The sequence below is a fragment of the Caloenas nicobarica genome, chromosome 25, assembly GCF_036013445.1.
Source record: "Caloenas nicobarica isolate bCalNic1 chromosome 25, bCalNic1.hap1, whole genome shotgun sequence".
Taxonomy (NCBI): Eukaryota; Metazoa; Chordata; class Aves; order Columbiformes; family Columbidae; genus Caloenas; species Caloenas nicobarica.
Window position 1 is genome coordinate 6,423,910 of NC_088269.1, and position 23,143 is coordinate 6,447,052.

Genomic DNA, 23,143 nt, shown 5'->3' on the forward strand with positions numbered 1-23,143 from the left:
GTCGAAAAGGACCTTAAAGATCATCTAGCTCCACAACAATTTTTTAAGTATGGAAAAAACAGAGCACACTGGAGCAACACCCACCACCTCATAACTCTGCCACTGGATAGTGCCAAAGCTTCCTTCAATGAACAACTTAAAAAAAATAAAAGAAAGCTGTAAGCACAGCTTTCTGGCACAGAACGGTTAGTTCAGTCTGAACTCCAGCACTGACTATGGGAGCATAACACACGTACGTGCACACGCGCAGGACGCGGATCTGCCGAGATCCTGGTGACTTGAACCTGTGACACTGCTGGTGCACCCACTGTAACGCGCAAGTGATTAAAGTAGTGAAAACCGTAATCACAGCTCACCCTGTCTCTCCCTCATGCTTGAATAACCTAAAAACTGTTGTGAGATTAATTTAATCACCCAGGAGCACCCCTGTGCAATTAACTTCTATCTGTATTTTGATGTGTTTGATCTGAAAATTCAGGTGCCTCAATAAAACGAGCCCAAGGAAAAATACATCAGCTCAAAGGAAGATGCAGCATCCTCCTCACCTTACATAAACTTAAGTTCCATCTTGGTGAGGACTGGAGACACCAAAAGCATGTCAAACAATTCTATTCGTTCTCAAGGTCCTTCTTGTCTGTTTACCACGAAACACAATCACAGTTCGCTTATTTGAAGACATACTCGTGACAGCACATCTGCAGAAAAGCCCATGGAAGGTTCCCGTCATGGGGAAACACTCGCTGAGCTCTGCTTCCATCTAGCGATCTGATGAATCTGTGGTGACACGGCAGTGGGAGCACTGCAGCTCGGCATGGACCCCGGCCTGCCTGGAAGCTGCAGGGTGAACTTTGCTGGGTAAAATTTCTAGTTCTACTACTAGATGCTAATTATAAAGAGGAGAGAGCAACAGGAAGTGGTGGTGGGGGGAAGCTTCAAATACACATTGCAATTTTTAAGTGCACAAGTCAAAACTCTCAAGCGACTATACAAACAGAACCTCACAAAACCAGCTAACATGCTTTGCTTAAGCTTTGGGCAGCCCTTGCAGAGAGAAATTTAAAAGTGATGATTTCTGGAGAAGCTTTCATGGTTTTTGTTTTTCTTCTTCTTTTTAATCTTCCTCTGATTAGCAGCTGTAGATAAAAAGTAACACGGACAGAGATCTTAGAAGTAAATTGCAAGTACCGTCGCTCTTCCAGATCAAAAAGCCAACAGGGAATCATTCCCAGGACCAGGGACAGAGGTCACTGCTCACATGGAAGAAAAAACTCCACATGCACAACTGACATCCAAAATGGCTCAACATAATTTATTTTTTATGTTAAAATGTACAGAGTTCTTTTGAAAGTACTTGCTAGAAAGGGGAAAAAAAAGTGATATTACATACAGGAGAGGAAGGGAGACCATCCAGCCGGGAGCGTATGACATGGAGAATTACAAAGGCATCTAGGCACCCCTTCCCCTTAGCTTACAAGTCACCATGAACGAAGTACAAAGAGGTTACAAAACAGGAAAAGCAAATATAAACAGACAGGAATAGACTCAGCTTCATTTGTACATGCGGCTTTTAGAGGCATCTGGAGCTCCTATTCACACACTCTAGAGATCTCTTTAAAGAGAATTTTTATCTTTCTTAAAATAGTTTTTAATATTCTACAACAAAGATAAAAAATTTTAAAGATGGAATGAAATGAAAAAGCTCTTATTTTTAAAAGGCATCAAAGTCACTAACAGTGAGATTTATTTTTTTAATTTCTTTTAGAAGATTACCCAAGTTATCTTGCTAAAAATACATTTTTTTTTTTTTTTTTTTTTTAACAGAAGTGAAAAAATGGTAGGTACCAATATTACTGCGCTGGATAATTTCTTTTTATATATAGAAAAGAACATTTTTTTTCTACAATAGTTCTACAGTCACAAAGGCTTGTGGAAAAGGGAGCTGCCCAATTGATTAAAAAAACCATACAAAACCAAACCAAACGTAACGGCAAACAAACTAAATTCACGGCCCTCGTTTCAACAGCTTCTCCTCCTGTCTCAGGCCCCCACCTGGCCCCCAGCAATCAGGAAGCAGTGACGCAGCTGCAGATCTGTGAAGGAGAGGGCAGCACAGTGCGCTTTCTACACGGGGTATTGGAACCGGAATAGTATATACAGAGAAATGGGGTCTTACACAGCCTTGTACATGCTCAAAACTAAACAGAAATAAAAGGTGGAAGTCCTTTGAATTCTGCCTTGTATGGTTAGCAGTTATTGGAGGAAAGTCCATTTTAGTGCATCTGAAGAAACCCCAACTTTCTTTTAGACTCTTTTGGTTTAAAAACAAAAGACATTAGTCTTATTAATGTGTCTGTATTTCTACTTGATATACAATAAAAAAAGAACTTTACATTAAAGGGTGTCCCTTTTTGTATTGGGTGACATGCCAGCAGTGTAGCCAAAAAGAATGTAGATTGGATTATGCGGTAATAAACAGCAAAATCCTGCCGCCTGCATCCTACTAGGGTGTTTGGTCTGTTTCACTCCAGGAAAACAGGCCGATTCCCTTCTTTTCCCACACTAGATCAAAAGTGTGGCTATTCCTATAAAATGGGCCTCAAACACAGTGGAAGAATCAGGGAAAACATCACTGACCGCCCCCCGCCTCGAGAGCGGCACATTCAGCAGCCTCCTACCCCATACCAGGAATGGACGAGTGACAAGGACACCACAGGGTTCTCGTCAAATTGCTTAAAACTTACACTTGATCTTCCAAGATGATCTAAGTCAAGAGATTAAGAGGCATACCACTGGAAACAGCTGCTGTTGAGCTCAGCCTGACCCAAAGGCTCAGAACCAAGGCTCTCAGCATTTCGCGGCACGTACTAAAGCAGAGTTCGAGATCTCCCAGTTGCGGTTCACCAGAAGAGCCGCAACCATTGCCCTGTCCTAACAGACCACTGACCACCCTGTCCTCCTCACGGCTGCACCAGGACACAAACAGTTCTCTCTCGAGATGCTTCCAGTAGTTCAGTGACAGAACACGTGTGCACGCATGCATCCACACGCATGTGCACATGCATGCCTGGGTGATGAATGGGATCGTTTTAAAGTTACATTGTATTTTAAGCATGAAACATACAATTTCAATTAACTCATCTACAAAAACACCAATGTGAATAGTTTATTGTCTACATGTAACTCCAAATTTTACTGAGGGCGAGGGAGTCAGGAAAAAATTAAAGATTAAAAATTTTTCCTGACTTGCAGAAATAAGCACCTTCATTTATCCTCTGCGTCCCCTTCCAAGTCTCCCAAAAAGTGCCTCCTGCTAGAAGTAGGAAATGCTAGGTAGGGTCTACAAGGTAGGGTTGTTCTTCTTTGAGATGTCAAACATTTCACATGACTGCAGCACTAGAAACTGCATACGGAGGGGCACAGGGGAGGCAGAAGGACACACATTTGAAAAAAAAATTTAGAAAGATGATTTCACTGTTACACACATTCTGTCCACATTGTCAGCAAAGTAAGGCTCTTTTTAAATTATGAAAAGATTTTGTGCATGTTTTCCCCTCTAAAAAACATCTGTAAATGATTTTAGCTGTAAAATGTTTCAAGATAGTGAAGAAAACAAAAACACACACACAAAAAAATCCCAAAAAATAAAGACCAGGCTTCCTAAAAAATAAAATAAACCAAAGAAAATCCCTCTAAATCTACAGCAATATTTTAAATGGAAAAAGGTCCATTTTCTCTGGTTTGTCAGTATAAAAGGTTCCTTTATTTATATATATTTCAGTTTTTAGGATGCAAGTTCATCTTGCTCATCTTCTCATGTACGGTCCATTGAGAGACTGCTTGGGCACCCCAGCAGCGTTCATGTAGCTGTGATGGGAGGGGCCAGTGTACATCATGTTTCCGTGAGGATTTGGCTGCATAGGCTGCTGGGTGTAGGCCTGGCTGCCCATCATTCCCATCTGCATCTGCATAGGATACTGTGCTGTCTGGTTCATGTAGGCAGGGTTGCTATGGTAACTGCTGTTCATCATTGGCTGGGTCATCCTGTAGCTGTTCATGGCGTTCAGGGTGTTCATATTCATGGAATTAACGTTGTACGGGGTGGTTGGCATCAGGTTAACTCCCATGTTCATGCCCCGTTGAACGGCGAGCGCGCGAGGACCAGCCTGCATGGCGACGGCGGGCGGGCTGCGGCCATAGAGCTGCTGCTGGTGCGCAGTGGCAGAGGGCAGCGGAGCTGACTTGGAGCGGATGGAAATGTGCCCCTTGACTGGCATCTGCCCCTGCAGCCTCTGCGTGTGGGGGATGCCAATGTTGGTAGCGGACATGTTACACTGGAGCAGAGGCGACGTGAGGTTCATGGTGGTGGACGCCAGGTTTGGTGGAGGTGTCATAGTGGCTTGTGCTTGTGGGGTGCCTGCTAAGGGATGAGAGGGAGCGAGCTGAGCCAGTCCCGTGTTGGACAGAGAAACGCTGGTTGCATAGGAAGTCACAGCAGGAGAATGGCTATAAGGCATGGCATGGGGGTCCATAATGGTGTTTGTCAGCTGCTGCAACTTGGCTAAACTGAACGTGGCTGATGGTTGTGAATAGCTCCCAGCACCAAAATCCCCTGGAATCCTCTCGTAGATACTTATGTTACCAGTGCTTCCTGACTCTGGTATTTCCATGATCATGGGTGCTGGTGTGAAGCTGTTGTTCATGCTACACTGAGACAGCGGAGGTTGCTGCTGGGGCGGAGGCGGGGGCTGCGGCTGCTGCGACTGAGGCTGTTGCTGTTGTGGCTGTGTTGTTGGTTGCTGGTTACTTGGAGGCCTTTCTACTACACAGCTCTGAGGTGACTTGATATTGCAGTTTGCTGCAGGCTGGACGGTGTTTTGCTGCATCATGCTGCAACTGCTGCCAATGTTTGCCATTTGCTGAGTGACAACACAACTGTTCTGAGTGAGACTGCTAGAAGAGGACAGTCCACCATACGAACAGCTGCTCTGGGAAGAGTTATTTCCACAAATGCTGCCTCCCATAGTGGAGTCATAGCTGCTGGGGTTTTCATAATTCTCTGTAGTGCTCTCAATGCTGCCAAGGTCACTGAAGCCACTATCCACCACCTGCTGAGAGTGGTCCGAAACTGAAGGCACATCCATCATGGGGCTGGTCTCCATGTTCTGCATAGAGGGTGCGGACAGGGATCCTTGTTCAGGACTGATCTGGGTGTAACTGCTCTCCAGAGCAGGCACATTTGGGCTGCTGACAGAACGTACAGACTGGCTGGGGTGCGACTGAACAGAGGATATTGGACTGTTGTGTTCTGAGGCCTGGCAATCTTCAACCATTGATATCTGAGGATCCTCCTCAGTCTGGGTGTAACTCTGCAAAGTCTGACAAGCTGCCAGAGTTTCTTCACAGTCCTGGTAAGCTACATCATGCTCATTGCTTTCCTCCTGTGTCAAGGACTGGACTGCTTGAACAGTTTCGAGATCTAGTTCACTATGAGGAATCTCTTCCTCTTCCTTTAATTCAATTAACCCTTCTTTATTACTTTGCTCTTCTTCGTGATCATCTTCAGACCCAGGGATGTGCTCTGAGCCCAACGACGTCTCATTGGAAGCCTGCTCTTCCTCAGAATCTGCCTCTGTTTCGTCTTTTTCTTTTGCATCTTCTCTACTGCTTGGTATGCTTGTTTCTAAAAAACATTCTTGCACCTGAGGCTCCTCCTTCACCCCTTCTCTAACAGGCTGTTCCTCCAATTCTTTTTTCTTCACAGACTCCAGATGGCCATCATCTTCGTCATCAGCATCATGATCTTCATTTTGATTTGTCATTACTGCAACTTCCTCTTCTTCCTCATGGTCATGCTCAGGTTCGTCTAGTTCTTGCTGTTCTTCTTCTAATTGCCTTTGCTCTTCTAAAACCTGTGGCTTCTCCTCTACCTCCTCTTCTATCTCAGGCTCTTTTATTTCTGGCACCGGACTGCTGTTGCTATCCACAGGAGAAACTGCTCTTACTTCACTGCTGGCTATGTCTTCTTCTCCCTCTCCTACCTCTTCTGCTTCCATATTCACATCTTCCTCTTTCCTTTCCTCAATAAGAGGCAGCTCTTCTTTCTGCTCAACACCTTCTTCATCTGAAATTTTGGGCTTACGCCCCGTTTTCGAATTAGCTACCACTGCATCAACTCCTTCATCCTGAACTGATGGTGGTACCTTTTCCCGGTTCAGTTTAAAACCTGGTTTTCGACCAGGTCTTTTCTTCCAGTGGACTGGTTTTCGGCTTTTCCCTTTTGGCCATCCCTTCTTCTTTTTCATGGGTGTAGAAGTATCTGGCTCAAGTGAAGAATCCTTTGCTTCACATTTTCTCAGCATAGATAATGGTTTCAAAGTTGGGTTACCTGAAAACACAAATTGAAAGATACTGTTCAAACGTTTTTGTTTGACCTGAGCACTCAGGGAAGCTTTCCCAAGCATTCCCATCATGTTTATAAACTTCACGTTATCAATGTTACCTTAGGGGTTTATTGTGAAGGGTAACAAGAAGGATCAAGGTCTGCTCATTAGGAATCAAGCTGCACATTACATTTTCAAAGAACAGCAATGCTTTCAAGATTTTGCATGGTCAAAGCTCTCAGCCTTTAATACACAATTCAGGTTAAACACTAGGCTATATGATAAAGTCCTAGAGAGACTCACCACCCTTTACATATTTTATTTATACAATATGTTCACAAATGAAAATGTCCCAGTGCAGGGGGGAACACATGAAGCTGCAATAAAAGCATGTTTCCATTTAGATCTCTATTTTGTGCATCTGCTGAAGAAAGGAAGTGTTTCCACTTTTTTCATGGCTTATGCTTTTAAATGCCAATAGAAATACACAGATGACTGAAATTGACTAGATTTTTTTAAAAATCTGAGAAATCATTAAAAGGAAGCTGAACTTCTCTCTCATCTGACTTTTATTTGATGAAGCAAGTTTTGCATTTTAGTGACTTTCCAAACACTAGAATAGGCTCAGAGCTTATACAGCCAGAAAGGAATGTGATCACTCGCTGAATTTACTGAATACTGTAAGGCATTCCCTGAATTAATTTCGTTTTGAACCTGCCAATTAGGACAGTCAGTGACATCTTACACAACTGTTGGTAAACTACTGCAACAGTTAATCGTACTTTACCACCTGAATATCTGTCTTCAGACAATGGATTTACTTAATTTGCTTTTGTATTAGTTTTCCTTTTATCTGCTAGGCAGAAAATCTCTCTTACCAAGTAACAGTTCTCATCCAAGTGATTAGTAAATTTAAATAGTAATTTTTTTTTTTTTAAATCGCTATTTCTCTTCCCCTTCTTTCACATTTCCTATCTGCTACAAAAGATTCGATTTATCACCTCTTAGGTAAAGACTCTTTGCTTTCATTATCTGTACTGTCATGGATTTAATATTTTTAGGAATTAAAAAAAAAATCTATTATTTTTACCACACGCACTTGTCATAATCTTCGCAAAAGAACATGGATTTGATGACCACTCAAGATTTCACGTGCATCGTTTTTTTAGGATACTGAGAAACACATGTATGTGCTTATTCAGTTGCACTTAATTAAACGACAGTGTGCAGGCAAACTTGAACAGAAGATTCTTAACAGTATTCGCGTTCGCAGTAGAACTTACAGGTAGAACCAGGAAAAGCAAAATAATAAAGCCGAGCCTATTACAGAGCTCCATCTTCCCTCACGCAATGCTAATCAAGTTGCACAGAATTGGTAGAATATAGAGAAACAAGCTTTATTTGTTTTCTACACCACAGAACACATTCTTGTCTTCCAGAATGCCTAATGCTTATTAAATACTGGCCTCGAATCACCACACCACATTATCCATTCTCACTGTAGCCCTGACAGCAATCAAGACCGACTCAAATTCTCATCAGACACCAAATTTAAGAGACTGCAAAGTTACATTTCAGGGGAATCATAAGACACTTTGTTACGGAAAACTGAGGGCTCTCCAATCAATTTCTGTTTTATTTCTGTAAGCAACCCTGCTGCATAAGTTTTTCCACAATCACAGATACCAATTCCACCAGAAAAGCTGAATCCAAAGGACACCCTACGATTGGTCACTGCTCAGCAGATAGTTAAAAGCATGCACCACATTTTCTTAAGACTTGGGAATGTTTGAGGCCGGTTTGACTGGTAGTTTATGCCTAACCCTACATTTTGGCTAGAAGTTACAAGGCAAGGTAAGCAGCTTGTTCCATCATGAGCTAGTATCACCTGCCACTCACTGACACACTATCTATATCAAACTTTCAACCAAACATACCATTAGTGTCATCAGACTCCTCCTCATCTTTGGACTTCCTCTTAGAAGAGGGCGTATGCCTGAGTGTGTCCGGTGGGGCTAAGTGCCGAAAGTATCCACTGGGCAAAAGTTCATTCTCCTCCTCTTCATCCTCCTCTTCCTCTTCCTCCTCCTCAATCTCGAATGTAGGCTCTAATCGGGGCATTGGTCGTTCAGAGTCTGAGTCCTCAAATGGTTCATCCAGCACTTCTGTGGTCTCTGAGATTGTTTCAGTGACAACGCTGCTGTTGTGGTGCTTACGCTTGCGGACTCGCCTCTTCCGATGAAGAATTGATTTCTGGAAGCGGAAGGTGGGAGAACACATTTTATCATGTGTAGTAGAAATAAACCACTGACAAATAGAAAACGTGAACAGCATAGTTCAACAGGCTAGGCAGGACCAGAGAGCTCCCTTCGGCAATCCAGTCTTCACTAGAAATACTGACCGGCACCTGCCTTTGATTAGATGTCAAATGCAAGATGACTGACTTCCCATGAAGATTGCTGACTTGACATTTGTGTAATAGCACAAACATTTAAATAACTGAAGCTAACAGCCCATCTGTAACAGCTGAAAGCTCAGAGACACTACAATGTAGATGTGAATAGTTTAGAATAAGCAATACATACTGCCAAAGTAGTCTGCAAGACAGAGTCAGAGACAAGAAGAAATAACGCACACACCTTTCGTTTTAATGTTGGCTTGGTGAGAACAGGTGGGGAGTTTGACCGAGGACTCACAGGCTCATCATCTTCCTCTTCACTGCTCTCACTGAAACACCTCAGCAGTGCCCTATCACTGTCACTGTAGCGGCGGGACAATCTGTCGCTGTCCTCCGGGAACCTGCACTTCAGTGGCTCCGTATTCTTCAGCTGCCCTCTCCACCTTTCCATACTTTCACTGTACCGCCGACAGGGAATTGCAGGTTTTTCACCTTTGCCATACTGTCCTTGGGAAACTGCAGATTTTTCCTCATCTTCGGCATACCGGCCTCTTGGGGCCGGAGACTTCTCCGCACATTCACCACATCTTCCTTGCAAGGCCACCGACTTCTCCTCACAGTCACTGCACCGACCTCGCGAGGCTGCTGATTTCTCCTCACATTCGCTGCATCGCCCACTGGGAGCTGCTGTTTTGTCCTCAATGGGCAATATTGGCTCCTCCTCACAAAAGGGTTCACGAAGTTTTTTGCCCTTACGGTTCCATCGACCTCTTCGTGACGGCTGACTGTTTGCAGGAAGACTATCCAGGGGAAAAATGTGCTTGTTTGGCCGTGCAGAATTGGCTGGAGCAACAATGTCTGGCTTTTTTTCACTCTCTGTAGGTGAGTAAGGCTCTTGCTCTTTCTTCTCCCATGACACAGATTTTACCATCTGATTTAAATAAAAACAGATTTCACACTTCATATTTAAGCATGCATATCTATCCTGAATTCGATTCCACAAAAGCTTTTGAGCAAGGAAGTCAGAAAAGTTTCACAAGAATGACATTTAAGAATCTGAGAATAACAAAAGAATGGGTGTTGTGACACTCTAATGGTGCTAACTGCTACTCCTTTCTACCCAGGTGACCATGTATCCCAATTAGCTTCCTGAACAATGACTTCAGTCAGCAGCAGCCATCCAGTGGCCTGCTGGGATGCAAACATCTTGCTACATTCAAACATAGTATTTGTGTAATTTTCAAGAAAAAAGGTGAGAAAAACTTGAAGCTATTTTTCCATTAAAATGCACAATTAGTTTAATGTAAATGCAGGAAGAGAGCATCACTCGCCTCTCAGCATTCCAGCTAGTGCTTATCGCCTGATGTGAGAGTGCTAACCTTCTAGGACAGCAGCCTAGATTTCAGAGAGCTTCACTGCTCTGTGGGCAGTAATTCCTAAGCTATTAGTGGTTTTGCAAAAGTACACAGCAAAAACCTTCGGTGAAAAATGTTAAAAGTTTTTGTTGATTCATTTCCATTTATGCTATTTGTCACTTACAGGAATATTGGGTCCTTCAAACCAAAATCCATTTCAAGTTTGATGAACGATCAGGTTGCTTGAGAGTGGAAAGCAAAGTGTGGCTGGTTGGTTTGTTTGCTTTTGGGGGGGTGTGTGTGTTTTGTTTGGTTTTTTTGTTTGCCTGGTTTTTGTTTTGTTTTAGGTGTGGTTTTGGCTTGGTTTGAACACCCTCTGCCCAACACATATGGCAAAAATCGTTACGGGTAGAAACAGCCTTTTCACTGTTTTCAGAGGTAGTCTTTAACCTCCCTCTTGACTATACCTCAGTGTTTGCCCTATTTTTAGTTTCTAATTTGAAACTAGAAAGCTACACAAACTAATCATGGCCACACTGCTTTTTACAATTATGCCAAATGCCCACGCTTGGCATTTGAAATCTCGTTAGCGTTGCCTACAAAAGCATCGAGTGTAAATTATATGCCATGCAGAAGTAACAGGTTCACTCTTACACTGGTCTCTGGATCCTTTTCTTTCTGCTGTTCTTGCTCTTCATTTTCTCCATCCTCGGTCTCATCTTCTTCATCTTCAGAGACAACTGAGTTGGAAACTATAACAGGTGTCCAACGCAGACATTCTGCGTCCACATCTATAGGTCGGACATTAGTTCTAAGCTTTGCCATATGTTCCTGGATAAGTTTCTCCCGACGAATGATCACAAATCTAAACGGTAATAATATTCTGATCAACAACAGGCTACATACTGTATGTGTTATCATGTGAAACAGATACAAGGTATTACAGAAAAATCTGTGTACTCTCAATCAGTGCTACCACGAATACCTTCAGAGAGGACACAGAGCTCATTAAAACTGTATAATTTGAAGTACTGTCAGACTACCAGTGAAAACACCTTAAAACTGAGAAAATGTTGTTAAATTATTTCAGCTTCTTGTTAATGGTGACACCATTATCCTTCCATGGGTAACACTGAGCTGCAGAGTACCACTTTTATTATGTGTTAAATGGACAAGGGGTATGCCATTTGGGGAACAGGCAATATAAGGCTCTTCTTTGCTGTTTTGCAAGTATGTTGAGACTGATTATGCTGAGGGACCCCAAAAGAACACGACCAAGGGTCCAACTTGCTTTCTCGCACGGCTGCAAATTACTCAGAAATTCCACAGCTGCAGAGCTACACAGCTAGAAATCTGATCTTTGGCACGGAACAATTCTTGCATCGCACACTAGCACCATAAATCTCTACAGCCAGTATTTAGATACTTAAGTCTTGAATAAAATCAAGCTTATTAGATGTCTCCAAGCATCATTAAATTTCATTCAAATATATGTGAAGCTATTTGGAAATACAACAGGACTCCTGTACTCACTGATCACTGCGGAAGTCAAGCATTCGTAGGTGATGTAGAGTGGAAGTGATATCTTGAGGGCAGATTCCAGTCAGCTTACTCAATTTTTTGATGCTTAATTGCTTGTCACGTTGATGATAAAGGCACTCCAATATTACACTTTTCCAATAAGCCATATATGAGAGGCGCCCCAGGTCTGACAGGGGCTTCTCTGGTGATCCTGCTTGACCCTCACGCTTTGAAAGCAAATAGCCTAAAGATATACAAGAAGAAAAATTCAAAAAATTAGCATATATAGCTTCTGTTTCCACCCCAACTTCTACAAAGGCATTTTCCCATAAAGTACCTGAATGCTGCCTACAAGATATAGATTACAATTTTGAATGATACACTGAGTAGTCTGGCCTTTTTTTTTTTTTTTTTTAAACTCGTGTTACTCAATGATAGAGTATAAGATTTCTGAACTACATTGCCATCAGACATTGGCTACGGGCAATGCCACGAGATGGCAGCAGTTGCCTACCTAGAAACTACACTAAGTCTGAAATAGAGTCTGCTGATTATCTTCCAATTGCAATAGTAATTTTGAAGGTGACAGGGGGAAACACATTTTAGCCATTTAAAAATAATATGGCAAACAATTTTCTTGAGAATTCTCCACTGTCAAACTTCAGGGCCATACTGGAGAGTACCAAGCTCTGTCTGCAGAGACTTAATTAAGACTGTGACACACTGCACAGGTTCACTGAGGACCAAGAGGCTGCACCTGCCTCAGTATGACAAGGAGGGGAGGGGGGAACCAGCTGACAAATGTGTCCCCTCACTGCTGCTCTAATATAGCCCACATTTTTTGATTTCTCAAGATGCATCCAACTGGTGAAGATTTCAAACCATGCGGTTTTAGGCTTGTCTTTCTGTGCGAAGAACTACATGCACAAGGTAAGCCTCTGCTAAAATCACTATAATGACATATGCCTACAGTTTCCACTGTAAATTGCTTACACAGGAAACATGAGAATTAGGGGAAAGATGATCAATTTGTCTCTAGAACTGAAGCATTCCTACAATGAGAGTAAATTGTGAAGTTCAGATGATTTTGTGAGCTACAGAATCCTTTGTCCTGAGATGATTTTTAATTTGAAAAAATATCCACTTCCACAGTCAAGCCTTTCTTTAAAATATGAAAACATAAAGACTAAAAAAAGTGATGAAAGAGTTCCTTACTGAAGTCAATTAGGAACCTGCCATAGCCCTTACGCTGGTATTGTGGAAGAATCATTATACAGGAAACATTGTACTTCTGTTGGCAGTGCTTCTCCTGTTGGGAAAAACGCAGCAAATTAAAAAAACAAAAAAAGACGACTAGAGAGAAATAGTAGAAGTTGTTCTGTACAAGTCCCTAGTTACTTCTACAGCAATATAGCAAAACCTGAGATAGAAAGCCACAGTCAAAGTTTCTTAGGAACAACAATGTACATGAGCCAAGGAAAGACTTTAAAAGAGACAATAATATTAAAACTCTATTACCATATTACTATCATTTCAGTTCAGAAAAACACGAATGAAACCTTGGCAGAACTACCACCTTCTGCTTAGATCCCACACAGTAAAGAACACAGGCTGCACAGCAGATAAAGTTCAAAACATAAACCCAAAAGACTGCAGTATGCCAGTGAATCTTTAAATGTTATAACCATAACATACTAAAATCCCGTCTCATATCTGCTGCTCTGAAGACATTTAAGTAAAACAATTACAGATAAAAATCTTAAGGCCTATCTGAAATCTTGACCCAGTTCTGTAAAAAAAATAAAAGGTTTGAAAAGAGGTGCAAAATTGACAAACTTGTTTGGAAAACAATGTATTTACAGAAGGAAAGATGAGATACAACTACTTGGTAAGAATGTTTATCTCACAAACAGTACTACCCATCACCACCAAGAGCAGGAAGTCATTTGAAGAGCTGTGTTTTCTTAGCAGTACAAGTTCCTTAGAGAATATATGCTATTCAACATAATGAGGAAACTTGGTTTTATTAGTTGCCAGTCTCCGAATGTAACATAAATAAAATCTGGTTGCAACAGATGTCTATACCCACATTACATAATGTATTATATAAAATGCAAAGGCCTAAATTACAATTACTTAAAGACTCCGAAGCAGCATTTCTCACCATAGCAAATACAGTTCCAAGTCTGAATTACTCAAATACTTGCCTTAGAAAAGTAGCCAACAACGTGACAGCCCTTGACATCATTCTGTGTCAGCACATAGAAAAGAAATGGCTCCACATCGTAATAGAGAGTCTTATGGTCCAGGAAGAGTTTGGCTAACAAGCACAAATTCTGGCAGTAGATAGTGCTGACATTGCCATCAACCTTACAGAAATAAGGAAAAGTTTTGTCACTCCATTTGCTGTCATGCAAGGACATGCTTCATCTGGGTATCCCTGTGTGTTTGGAAATGTCTAACATGAGAGGAAGACTTCTCTGTCACTTGCAGCATCTCAAAGGACTTAAGCTCCCATAGCATAAGGGCCATGGCCAAGTTACTGTTAATTCATTAGCTAAGAGAGAACTTAAATTCATTTTCCTAAAATGAAAAAGCGTTTTTACGAAGTGAGCCTTCTTATATGTTTTATGGATGAATAATCTATACGAGGTCAGCTCCCACTGCTTGCTTGTAGTTCTTCATTCTTAGCAACTGAATGCTTCAATGATGAAGATCTTTAGGGCTATGGAAAACTTATCACACAAGTGGGTGCTAAAGAGTCTACTTTATAGATAAAAGTGAGCGGCTTAGTTTTCTAACTTACCTCAAAGACTGAAATGTTGTTTTTTCTGTAAATTTCATTGGCTGGAGGATGAAACCAGCCACATTTTTTCATGTGCTGTTGGAGAATGGTTCTGCTTTTCATATACTTTAAACAGAATTCACAAAGGTACAACTTGGGTAGCCTGTGAACAAAGATAAAGAACGATCAAAGACTGAATAAATAGACTTTTGTATAAAATTCCTCACTCCCACAGAGAACTTCATGAAAACAAACCCAGTGTATACTGACCTTGTGTACCTGCTAATCAGGCCAAAACCACCTTACCATACTTAAAGTCATGGCACTTACTTATTCTGTAATTAAGTACATTTTTTAATATGCATTCATGTCCTGCATAGTTACTTTTACATTATTAGGTTATGTCAGAATAAATACATGCATTGATTAGATAAATAGTTCCTATTCTCTCCCCTCCTTGTAACAGACAGCTGTTACGTGACATGAACAATTTGAATGCAAGTGTCCCAACATTGTTGTGATTTAACTCCATTTACATACTCTAGCTTGGGCAGGGATGCTATTTTCAGTTTCCTTCAATGCCCTTAGCAGAGCTAAACTACCACAAAAAGTATCTGGATTATGTGTACTTTGCTTCTGTCCTACATGCAGATAGAATCTTCTTAATACTTCTACATCTGCTGGAGTACAGCTTTCCTATAAACACTGAAGCAGAACAAAAGAGAAGAATGTTCAGTCATACCTTGAGTATTCCTGTGGATATGGGGAAGAGTACCACGTCTGGATTTCATACTTGCCAAATTCGATGACAGAAGGACATCGGACTTGGGGATCAGGAGGCCCAGTTACCCCTACTTTCTATGCAAGGAAAAAAAAAAGTTTTCATGAATTTCCAAATGAAAGGCTTCTAAGCTGAAATAAATTGAAACATTCTTATCTACAGTCCTTCCTACTTGAACTCAGAGAACTAGTTTTACCAGCTATTTAACAGCCGTATGTTCTGACACAACTAAAGCCACAGCCCTCAAGGCTTTTTAGACACCCACCTTAACCTCTTCTTGTGCTCACTTTTGTATTATCCTTCAGCTCTCTTGAGGTCAGTGCCCCATTACTTTCAAGCAGAACACACCAAGCACATTAGCTTCTATGACAGACTGACTCATCTCGAGTCTGTATTTCTTGGTTTTTAGTGTCGCGTTGGGGTGGAGGTTTTGGGTTTGTTCAAATTTCTTTTATAGATTGGGTACTTACAGCCACACACTGAAAATTTAACTTTACCTGCAGTGCTTGTTCCTGAATATCTCTAAACAGCTCCATGTCTTTTTCAGTTAAGACATCCTGGCTCCCAAAAAAACGCTCCTCATGTTCCTGTTTTCCATCCCAGCCATCCTGATTGTCTGTAAATGAGAGAGAAAAATTGTCTTCACCTACATTTACAAAGGAGCACCTGTTTTTTGGTGCAGCGACAAACATCTTCCAGCTGTATTCAGACACTGTGTGAAGTTTTTTTGATGGGATTTTCTATTCAGATTTGGGACCACAAAGAAAGAACCAGTTCTGGATTTGTGATCATGTAAGTAGTATTGTCATATATTTAACCAGGTCCAAACCTCTAACACATTCATAGTATCACAAAGGCATTTGTAACAATAAGATAGTTTTGGGTAAATGGCTTACCACTATGTCCGTTTCTCACAAACAAGCATCACAACTATTTAAATGTTGTATCTGGTGTAACCAAAAAAAGGACATTTATGTTCATCACCCAGGAAACATCCCTTCCTCAATAAAAGCAAACAAAACCCACAAGACACTTCACCTCATCCCCAAAGCATTAAGATACATTACCGTTCTTCCAGCACCAGCCATGCCGATACACATGACTATTGTAAAGCTGTAAACTTTGTATGTTATTGCAGAATATTTTCCACTGCTTGCTTAGGAACAATTCGAGCTATGAAACTATTCAACAAGACTGTAACAATCTGAATACAGAGATTAAATCAAGGTCCAGTCACAGATTGATGCCTTCAGCCAGAAAAGAAAACAAGGAAAGCAGAACTGCATTCAAAAGAAGGGATGCTCTCCAGTAAGAAGGTGCCAAACTGAACAAAGCAGGCTCCTCTATGGCTGAGAAAATTAAGGAACATTTGCATACAAGCCTATATCACAGATCAGAAACGCATGGGTCTGTCAGACTGGTTTTAATTATCTGTCTCCCAGTTCACACTTCTACCTTCCTGTTCTTATTTTCATTAACCACTCCCTATGTTACTGCCTTCAAATGTGGCATTATTTAGCACACTTCCTAGACCTATCTGCAAGCCCCTCATTACCAAAGTGCATTTTACTTCACAGTAATAATTTAATTCCTCATCACACCTTGCCGTCACATATAAAGAAGCAAAGGTCTTTATCATTGCTTCCATTTTCCAACTGCTGTTCTACTTCAGTGCACCAAAGATAACTGTATTTGAGTGTTAACTTTCATCTGAAGGTTTCCAGCCTCTAACAATTCTAGTCACTTCAACATCCTAGCCTTTGAACATTTTCTTGGCGTACAGGATACTTACATTGGCAGGGTGAAAAATCTTTACCTGTGGGCCATTCTGAAGTGCTAGATTTCCTGGTGCCCTTTTTCCTGATCCTATACTGCTGAGAATAGTCTATCACTTCCCCTCGAGCTTTTCGTCCATCAGGGGAGGGAGTGAAGAATTTAGTAAGGCCATCTATAAGCCCTTTGGTTTTCTTGTTAAACTTCAAGGTGGTGCTGCCATCTCTGCAGAAGTCCAAGACATCTGTCTGCTCCAGGTATCCTCCTCCTGACGATGCTGACTGGCTGGAGAGAGCCATCTTACGCTTTCGACCCCGACCAGGGCCAGTTCTAACTTTGCTGAAAGGGCCTTTTGATCTACAGAATGAGAAGGGGAAAGAGACAGTCAGAAGATTTGGTAGGGTGGTTTGGTTTGGGTTGCACAGAAGACTACCATCTTCCCTACTTATTTATCAATCACGCAGAAGCTAAATGTGAACTGAAAAATTTAATAATAAACGAGTAGTCAAGAGCCTGTGTACTCCAGAGGAGCCAAGATTCTAAAGATCTCAGTAGAAGTACTGTACTATTTTTCTCCACACTGAACATTACGTGCAATCAATTTGAGTATAAACAATAGATTTTCATCAAATTTAAAACCACATTAAATTTTAAAATCAGTAGCCAGAATGAATACACTGCACAGGTTTCAACTTATGCCGTCATTAAACATTTACACTTGTCATTTGTCAAAGTTTTCAGACTGATGGGAAACGGTCATAAGAACTACACGGAAAGTTAACACACGGAGGACACGCACGTTAGCTAAGAACCTATACCACTGATGGTCATCTTTGCAGAAAACAGCGTCGATTTCCAACTAGCTTCTTTAAAACTCTATTGAGATAACTGAGTATTTAACACTTCTCAGAGGGATTGCCCTAAATTGACTGCTGTTTAAGGAAGCTGACTGTTTTTAGCTACAATCTTTGTAGCTATAGAGGATACAAATTGGCTGGTTTTTTCCTAAAAAGATAAACTAAGCATCTATGCATAATTCTGCGGAAATATTTTGCAAGTGAAATGATGGAACAAAGGCAAAAACACGGAATAAATCATGAAATAAAAACTAAGAGAGACAAAAGAGCAATAGTAGGTAGCTAGCTTTCCTTTTGCTCCTCCAAATTATGCCATGACTTTCTCTAAGCAAAGGTATCACACATACTGGAAAAAAATAGGCTGTTTAAGAGAGACATTCCCTCCACGTTTTTATAAGCATTAAACTTCGTAAGCTTTTTTTTCCAGAACTTCCTTCGGTGCTATTGGTTAGAATCAAGTGGTAGTTCAATTTTTTTTTTTTTTTTTAAAGCTGATGTGATGCCCAAAACAGAAGTTCTTGTGACATGCTCCTTCGTTGTTTTGTCCCCTGCACAGCCAATAGGGCTGCATCACAACAAGCGCCGCACAGCAATCTTAATTCAAGGAAATTGCTCTGGTTGAATTCCAAAGAATCCCCACCCACTCAAATCCAATTCCCTGACGACTGGCTGCTCCACCACAACCATGATAAAGTCACACAATCAGTCCCAACACAATAGAGCGCTCCATAAATGCAAAAACATGTGGAATAGAAGCAGAAAGGGGCCAAATATTTTCTGGCAGCAGTGTCAGATTAAATATATGTCCAAAAATAACCTCACATGTTTAATTGTAGATTACTTAGTTTCTCAAACATCGAGGGGTTCTTGAGAAATGCAGAGCAAAATAATTACGGTGGAAGAAGCAGCCATCCAGCAAAATAGACTTGACCTGAACACCAAAATCCAACTATAAGAAATAGTTCAAAACTAAATAGTAAGTTATTACAAAAAGGCAAAAATCTAGGCAAAAAGCAGCACCAAGATTACTTGTACTCTTTCACAGCACTCTTCAGAAATTTTGTATTAAAGATTAACGAAAAGCTCTTCATTGTAAAAGGTATCTTCCCACAGTGTAGACCAGACACCTGAGAAATACCCACTGCTCTGTAGGATCTCATACTCTACTCCTCCTCATAGACACTTACGTTGTATTTTGATTCTTTAACCTGTTTTTGGGACGTCCTATTGGGTTAGCATAGCGTCGTTTTATCTGTGCTGCCTTCTTTTGTAAAAGTTTTCTTCCTTTCTTCCGTGGCCGACATATCTGACATATCCACATACCTGTAAGACACAAGTACCCACTGCTGAATGCGAGGGACATCTATATAGGACAGAAAGGAGAATTACAGGCCCCAGGCCTTCTGACACAAAGGGCAGGAACAGTACCAAAGGCCCAAATTATCACATATACACATAAGAAAAATGATGTATATTTTCCAACAGTCTGAATTCAAGTCCAGTTAATTTCTCACATGCTATCCCCAGATATATTTCCCACAACCAGGCAGGACGTCTCTCTAATTTGTAGCACATTATCAGAAAACCATAAAAAAGTAACACATTGAACTATCTCATATTTTGCTTATGACTACACTACTTCCAACTATGTTCTACAGGAAAATTTTCTTCTAACTACCAAAGAAGAATCTTCCATAGATAACTTGCTTTCTGATGAAAAAGAGAAGTTTGCTTGTACTCCAGGATTCTCTACTGTCCAAATTGATATGACTTCAAAAACTGAGAGGCACATGTCTTTCTCTTATACAAGGCTATTCATTCAAATGGAAGCTGATAATTCTAATCTGCAAGGATCACTTCTATTCCCTCAAACCTCAAAGATTTTCTTTAAAACTCTTCACAGACAGTAATGTACAGGAAGCAGGTGACAGTGGAAAATCAAGATGCGAAGCTCTGACCCTTCTCTAGTTTCCAATACCTGAAAAGCGATGCTGTAAAGAGCAAGTTAAGCGTAGCTAAAAGAGGACCCAATACGTGGACATACTTTCTATCCACTGATCTCTTCCAACATCATCTCAAAATATCCTTTGCAGCACAAAGTCCTCACCTTTTGGCATCCTGGTAAGAGGAGGGTCACAGCACTCCATGTGAAAGCCACGGTCACATGAGTCACAGAATAGCATGTTATCCTGTTGAAGACAGATAAAGTGAATCTTTCTTTAGATGTGCATCAGCATCAAGCCTTCCATTAATCTGTCACCACTTTATAGTTTTCAACTACAGACATATCGTAGTATTTCACAGGTCTCAGAAAGACTACTAGACTCAAACAAAAGCTGGAAATATTTGACTCTAGAATGATTTTATTTTGTAGTTTAACAGAACATCCGCAAGACTGATTTCCTCCTCATTCAGTCCATATTCCACTGTACTCACAGCATTTTTGCCCTGATCTCGACAGGAACTGCATGTTTTGCACTCAATACACTGCCATCGCAAGGCTTTCACTCGAACTGTCAACTCTGGAGAGAACTTCAAACAGGACGGATGACCTACAGAAAAAGGAGAAAATTATGCCAGTAAAACCACTCCACTGCTGTTAATGCTCACAGATAGTTCACAGAGAGATTACTTTATCAATTACGTATTCCCATGCAGAATTTTGGTTACCCAGATACTCCTATTTTTAGGTGCTTCTATTCTTACCTACTTATGACACAAAACCAACACCATAGATAGCAAGTGGCAGGCCCACATACAAAGGAACACCAAGATAAATTTTCATAACTGAACTGAGAAACATGATGAAACTGGTCATCAGTACCACATTTTTAAAGAAACCTCCAGCAGCCAAATGAACTATTTGTGTTAGGTTAACTTAACTGCCTCCCTTCTGGGAGCATGAGATTCAACTGAACTAACTGTATTATGTGCCATAGATGCATACTCCTGACGTGTATGGGTCAAGAGCAGTTTATAGCGAGCTCTTCTGTCTCGAGTGTTATTACTAGCAGCACTGTAAACGACCACCTACCACTGTTGCCACAGTCAGCACAAGAGATGAGCTCTTCAGGTTTCTTCTCCCGATTTTGCTCTTTTGTACCAAGGCAGAAACTGCAGATTGGAATTGGTTCAGCAACCGGCTGCGAGGAAGACAGATCATCAATGCACTGAGTATATCAAGGGAGCAAATCATAATACATAAAAATCACACAGACATTTATATCACATGTAAACAGTATGCTGTTCAGCACTCAAAAGCAGATGAAAAGGTTTGCTCCATATTTGGTCATGTACTAGTTAAAGTAACAAACAAAAAATTACAAAGCTCTTTAGCCTCTTTTAAATAAAGCAAATTGTAACTTCCACAATATTACAAGTGCAGTTTTGTCAGAAGTGGTCTCGGTGAATAGAATTTCATATCCCAGAATCATGCATTTTCCTCTAATTTCAGTCTGAGGTTATGATAAAGTTTCATAGAGAATCTCAACTACATTGTAACAGTCTTTCAGACAGAAGGAAAAAAGGAATATTTATTCTTTCTAATAGCTAAACTTTAATGTGACTGAATATTTGACAGCAAAGAGAATTTTACAGAACCTCTGTATAGTCAACAGTCTAAAATAGTCTCTCTTATCTCTTCTAGCCGGTATGTGTGCACACCCTGTTCACCCCCATAGTCCTTCAAATTTGGATGTCCCCGTGTAAACACTGTCGAATGTTGGAAGAACCAGATCAAAGACTATCCTTCAAAGCTTCAATGTTTCCTGTATTGACCACCTCTGACAAACTGCTACACAAACCACACTAAAAAAACATTATCAGCTACAGTTTGGGGGAAGAATAAGATTCTATTGGAATTCAAAATGTTTTAGAATCATTTATTAAATTGGAATAACTTTGAATGCGAAGATCAAGCTAGTCCTCCAAAGCTTCTGTGTGAGACTGTGTTATGCCTAGTACGGAGAGATTTCACGGCCGCTTTGTTTGTTCAGCAAAGAACATCCTGGCAAATGAAAAATGCAAGCACACAATGAAAGATTCGTGAAAACAAGACTGGAAGCAGCCAGCTCAGTTTCATACTGCACATTTTTGGCAGACATTCAACTCCTTCTGCTGTTTTTCTCGCAGGCACATCTCTCTGTGTGATGTCACCGGATTCAGCGAGGGAGGGAGCCAGAACCAATTGGACTGACAGTGTCTTACAGACTGCCAGCCCCTCAGCACATGGTGTTACTATACAAAGGGTGTCTAGAAACCAAACGTGCTCTACAGATTCAGACTGTACTTCCTCCTAAAGGTGAATATGAGGAAGCGCCTATGGAAAAAGTGGTGGGGGAAAAAGAAATTAAAACCTCGGTTTTGGCCAATCCATCTGCTTTCTAGTCTTCTTAATTTAGGAAAAGTGAGGTAGGAAACTCCTCAAAACTCACACCTGACTCTGCAGCCCACACTGTCACAGTGCCCACTGTCAGTAATCTGAATGCACCTTATTTCCTGCTGACATTTTAATACCAGAGGCTCACTAGATCCCAGGACTGCCTTTGCCCTATCATCACACATCTGTTTGTAGTAGTCATTGTGGTTGGAATCACGTAGGTGCAAAATTAAAGCTAGTGTGAAAGAAAACACATACACTCACACCACCCTTGTTTTTTTGGTTTTTTTTTTTTTTTTTTGCTTTGCTCTTTAGGACAACTTGATTGTAAGCCCTCCAGACAGATAATCTACCACAACCAGTATTTACAGAACCATACCCACTACAGTACATTTGTTTCTTAGCTAGGAAGTTATCACTCAGGAGCACTGAGAATTCACGCTAGGTAATGTTTTTTTGTGTGTGTCTGTTTTTTAAGAAGTGACAAAATAACCCATGCTGTTGCAAAAGTCTGCCTCAAATGCTAAAGCTACTGGAAAGAGTAGATGAACCAGAAAAGCCAGAGGGGAAGTACAACCTACACCACGTGATGAAAATTATTTAAAACATGAGGAAACATGTTTCAGTGAGCAGGGCATCACAAAGCCTGGATTCCAAGCCTTTTGGATCAGTGGCTGGTGAAAAAGAAAAATCACTTGAGTTCCACACCTCAATAAAATCAGAACTCATTGATTTTATATTACCAAAGTAATTTTACAAATAATGTGGGGTTTTTTGTTGTATATAGGAAAACCAGCATAACTTGAGAAATACTATTCAGTAATATCAACTTGTGGCAGCAACAGGTTTATTTTTTTAACCCAGTGTTGAACTCACCCTTCTTTTTCCGAGTTACTAAATCACAATTCTTAATGC

General features: G+C 40.8%; 1 protein-coding gene across 2 annotated transcripts in view; it reads right to left on the reverse strand.

Annotated features, from left to right (window-relative positions):
• Window positions 1–1,309: 1,309 nt before the first annotated feature.
• KAT6A (lysine acetyltransferase 6A) overlaps window positions 1,310–23,143 on the reverse strand; it is a 29,519-nt gene continuing 7,685 nt past the window's right edge. The window contains exons 4-18 of one of the 2 annotated variants that reach the window (XM_065651504.1): window positions 20,885–20,993; window positions 20,287–20,402; window positions 19,958–20,039; window positions 19,038–19,173; window positions 17,037–17,350; window positions 15,718–15,836; window positions 15,182–15,297; window positions 14,461–14,602; window positions 13,862–14,023; window positions 12,903–12,963; window positions 11,667–11,898; window positions 10,788–10,998; window positions 9,020–9,709; window positions 8,318–8,633; window positions 1,310–6,385 (exon numbers count right to left, since the gene is read on the reverse strand). In XM_065651504.1, coding sequence (XP_065507576.1) covers window positions 3,804–6,385; window positions 8,318–8,633; window positions 9,020–9,709; window positions 10,788–10,998; window positions 11,667–11,898; window positions 12,903–12,963; window positions 13,862–14,023; window positions 14,461–14,602; window positions 15,182–15,297; window positions 15,718–15,836; window positions 17,037–17,350; window positions 19,038–19,173; window positions 19,958–20,039; window positions 20,287–20,402; window positions 20,885–20,993 — 5,388 coding nt within the window. In that variant the 3' untranslated portion in view covers window positions 1,310–3,803. Of the gene's footprint in view, window positions 6,386–8,317; window positions 8,634–9,019; window positions 9,710–10,787; window positions 10,999–11,666; window positions 11,899–12,869; window positions 12,964–13,861; window positions 14,024–14,460; window positions 14,603–15,181; window positions 15,298–15,717; window positions 15,837–17,036; window positions 17,351–19,037; window positions 19,174–19,957; window positions 20,040–20,286; window positions 20,403–20,884; window positions 20,994–23,143 lie in introns of both variants that reach the window. The other variant, XM_065651503.1, reaches the window with a different exon arrangement.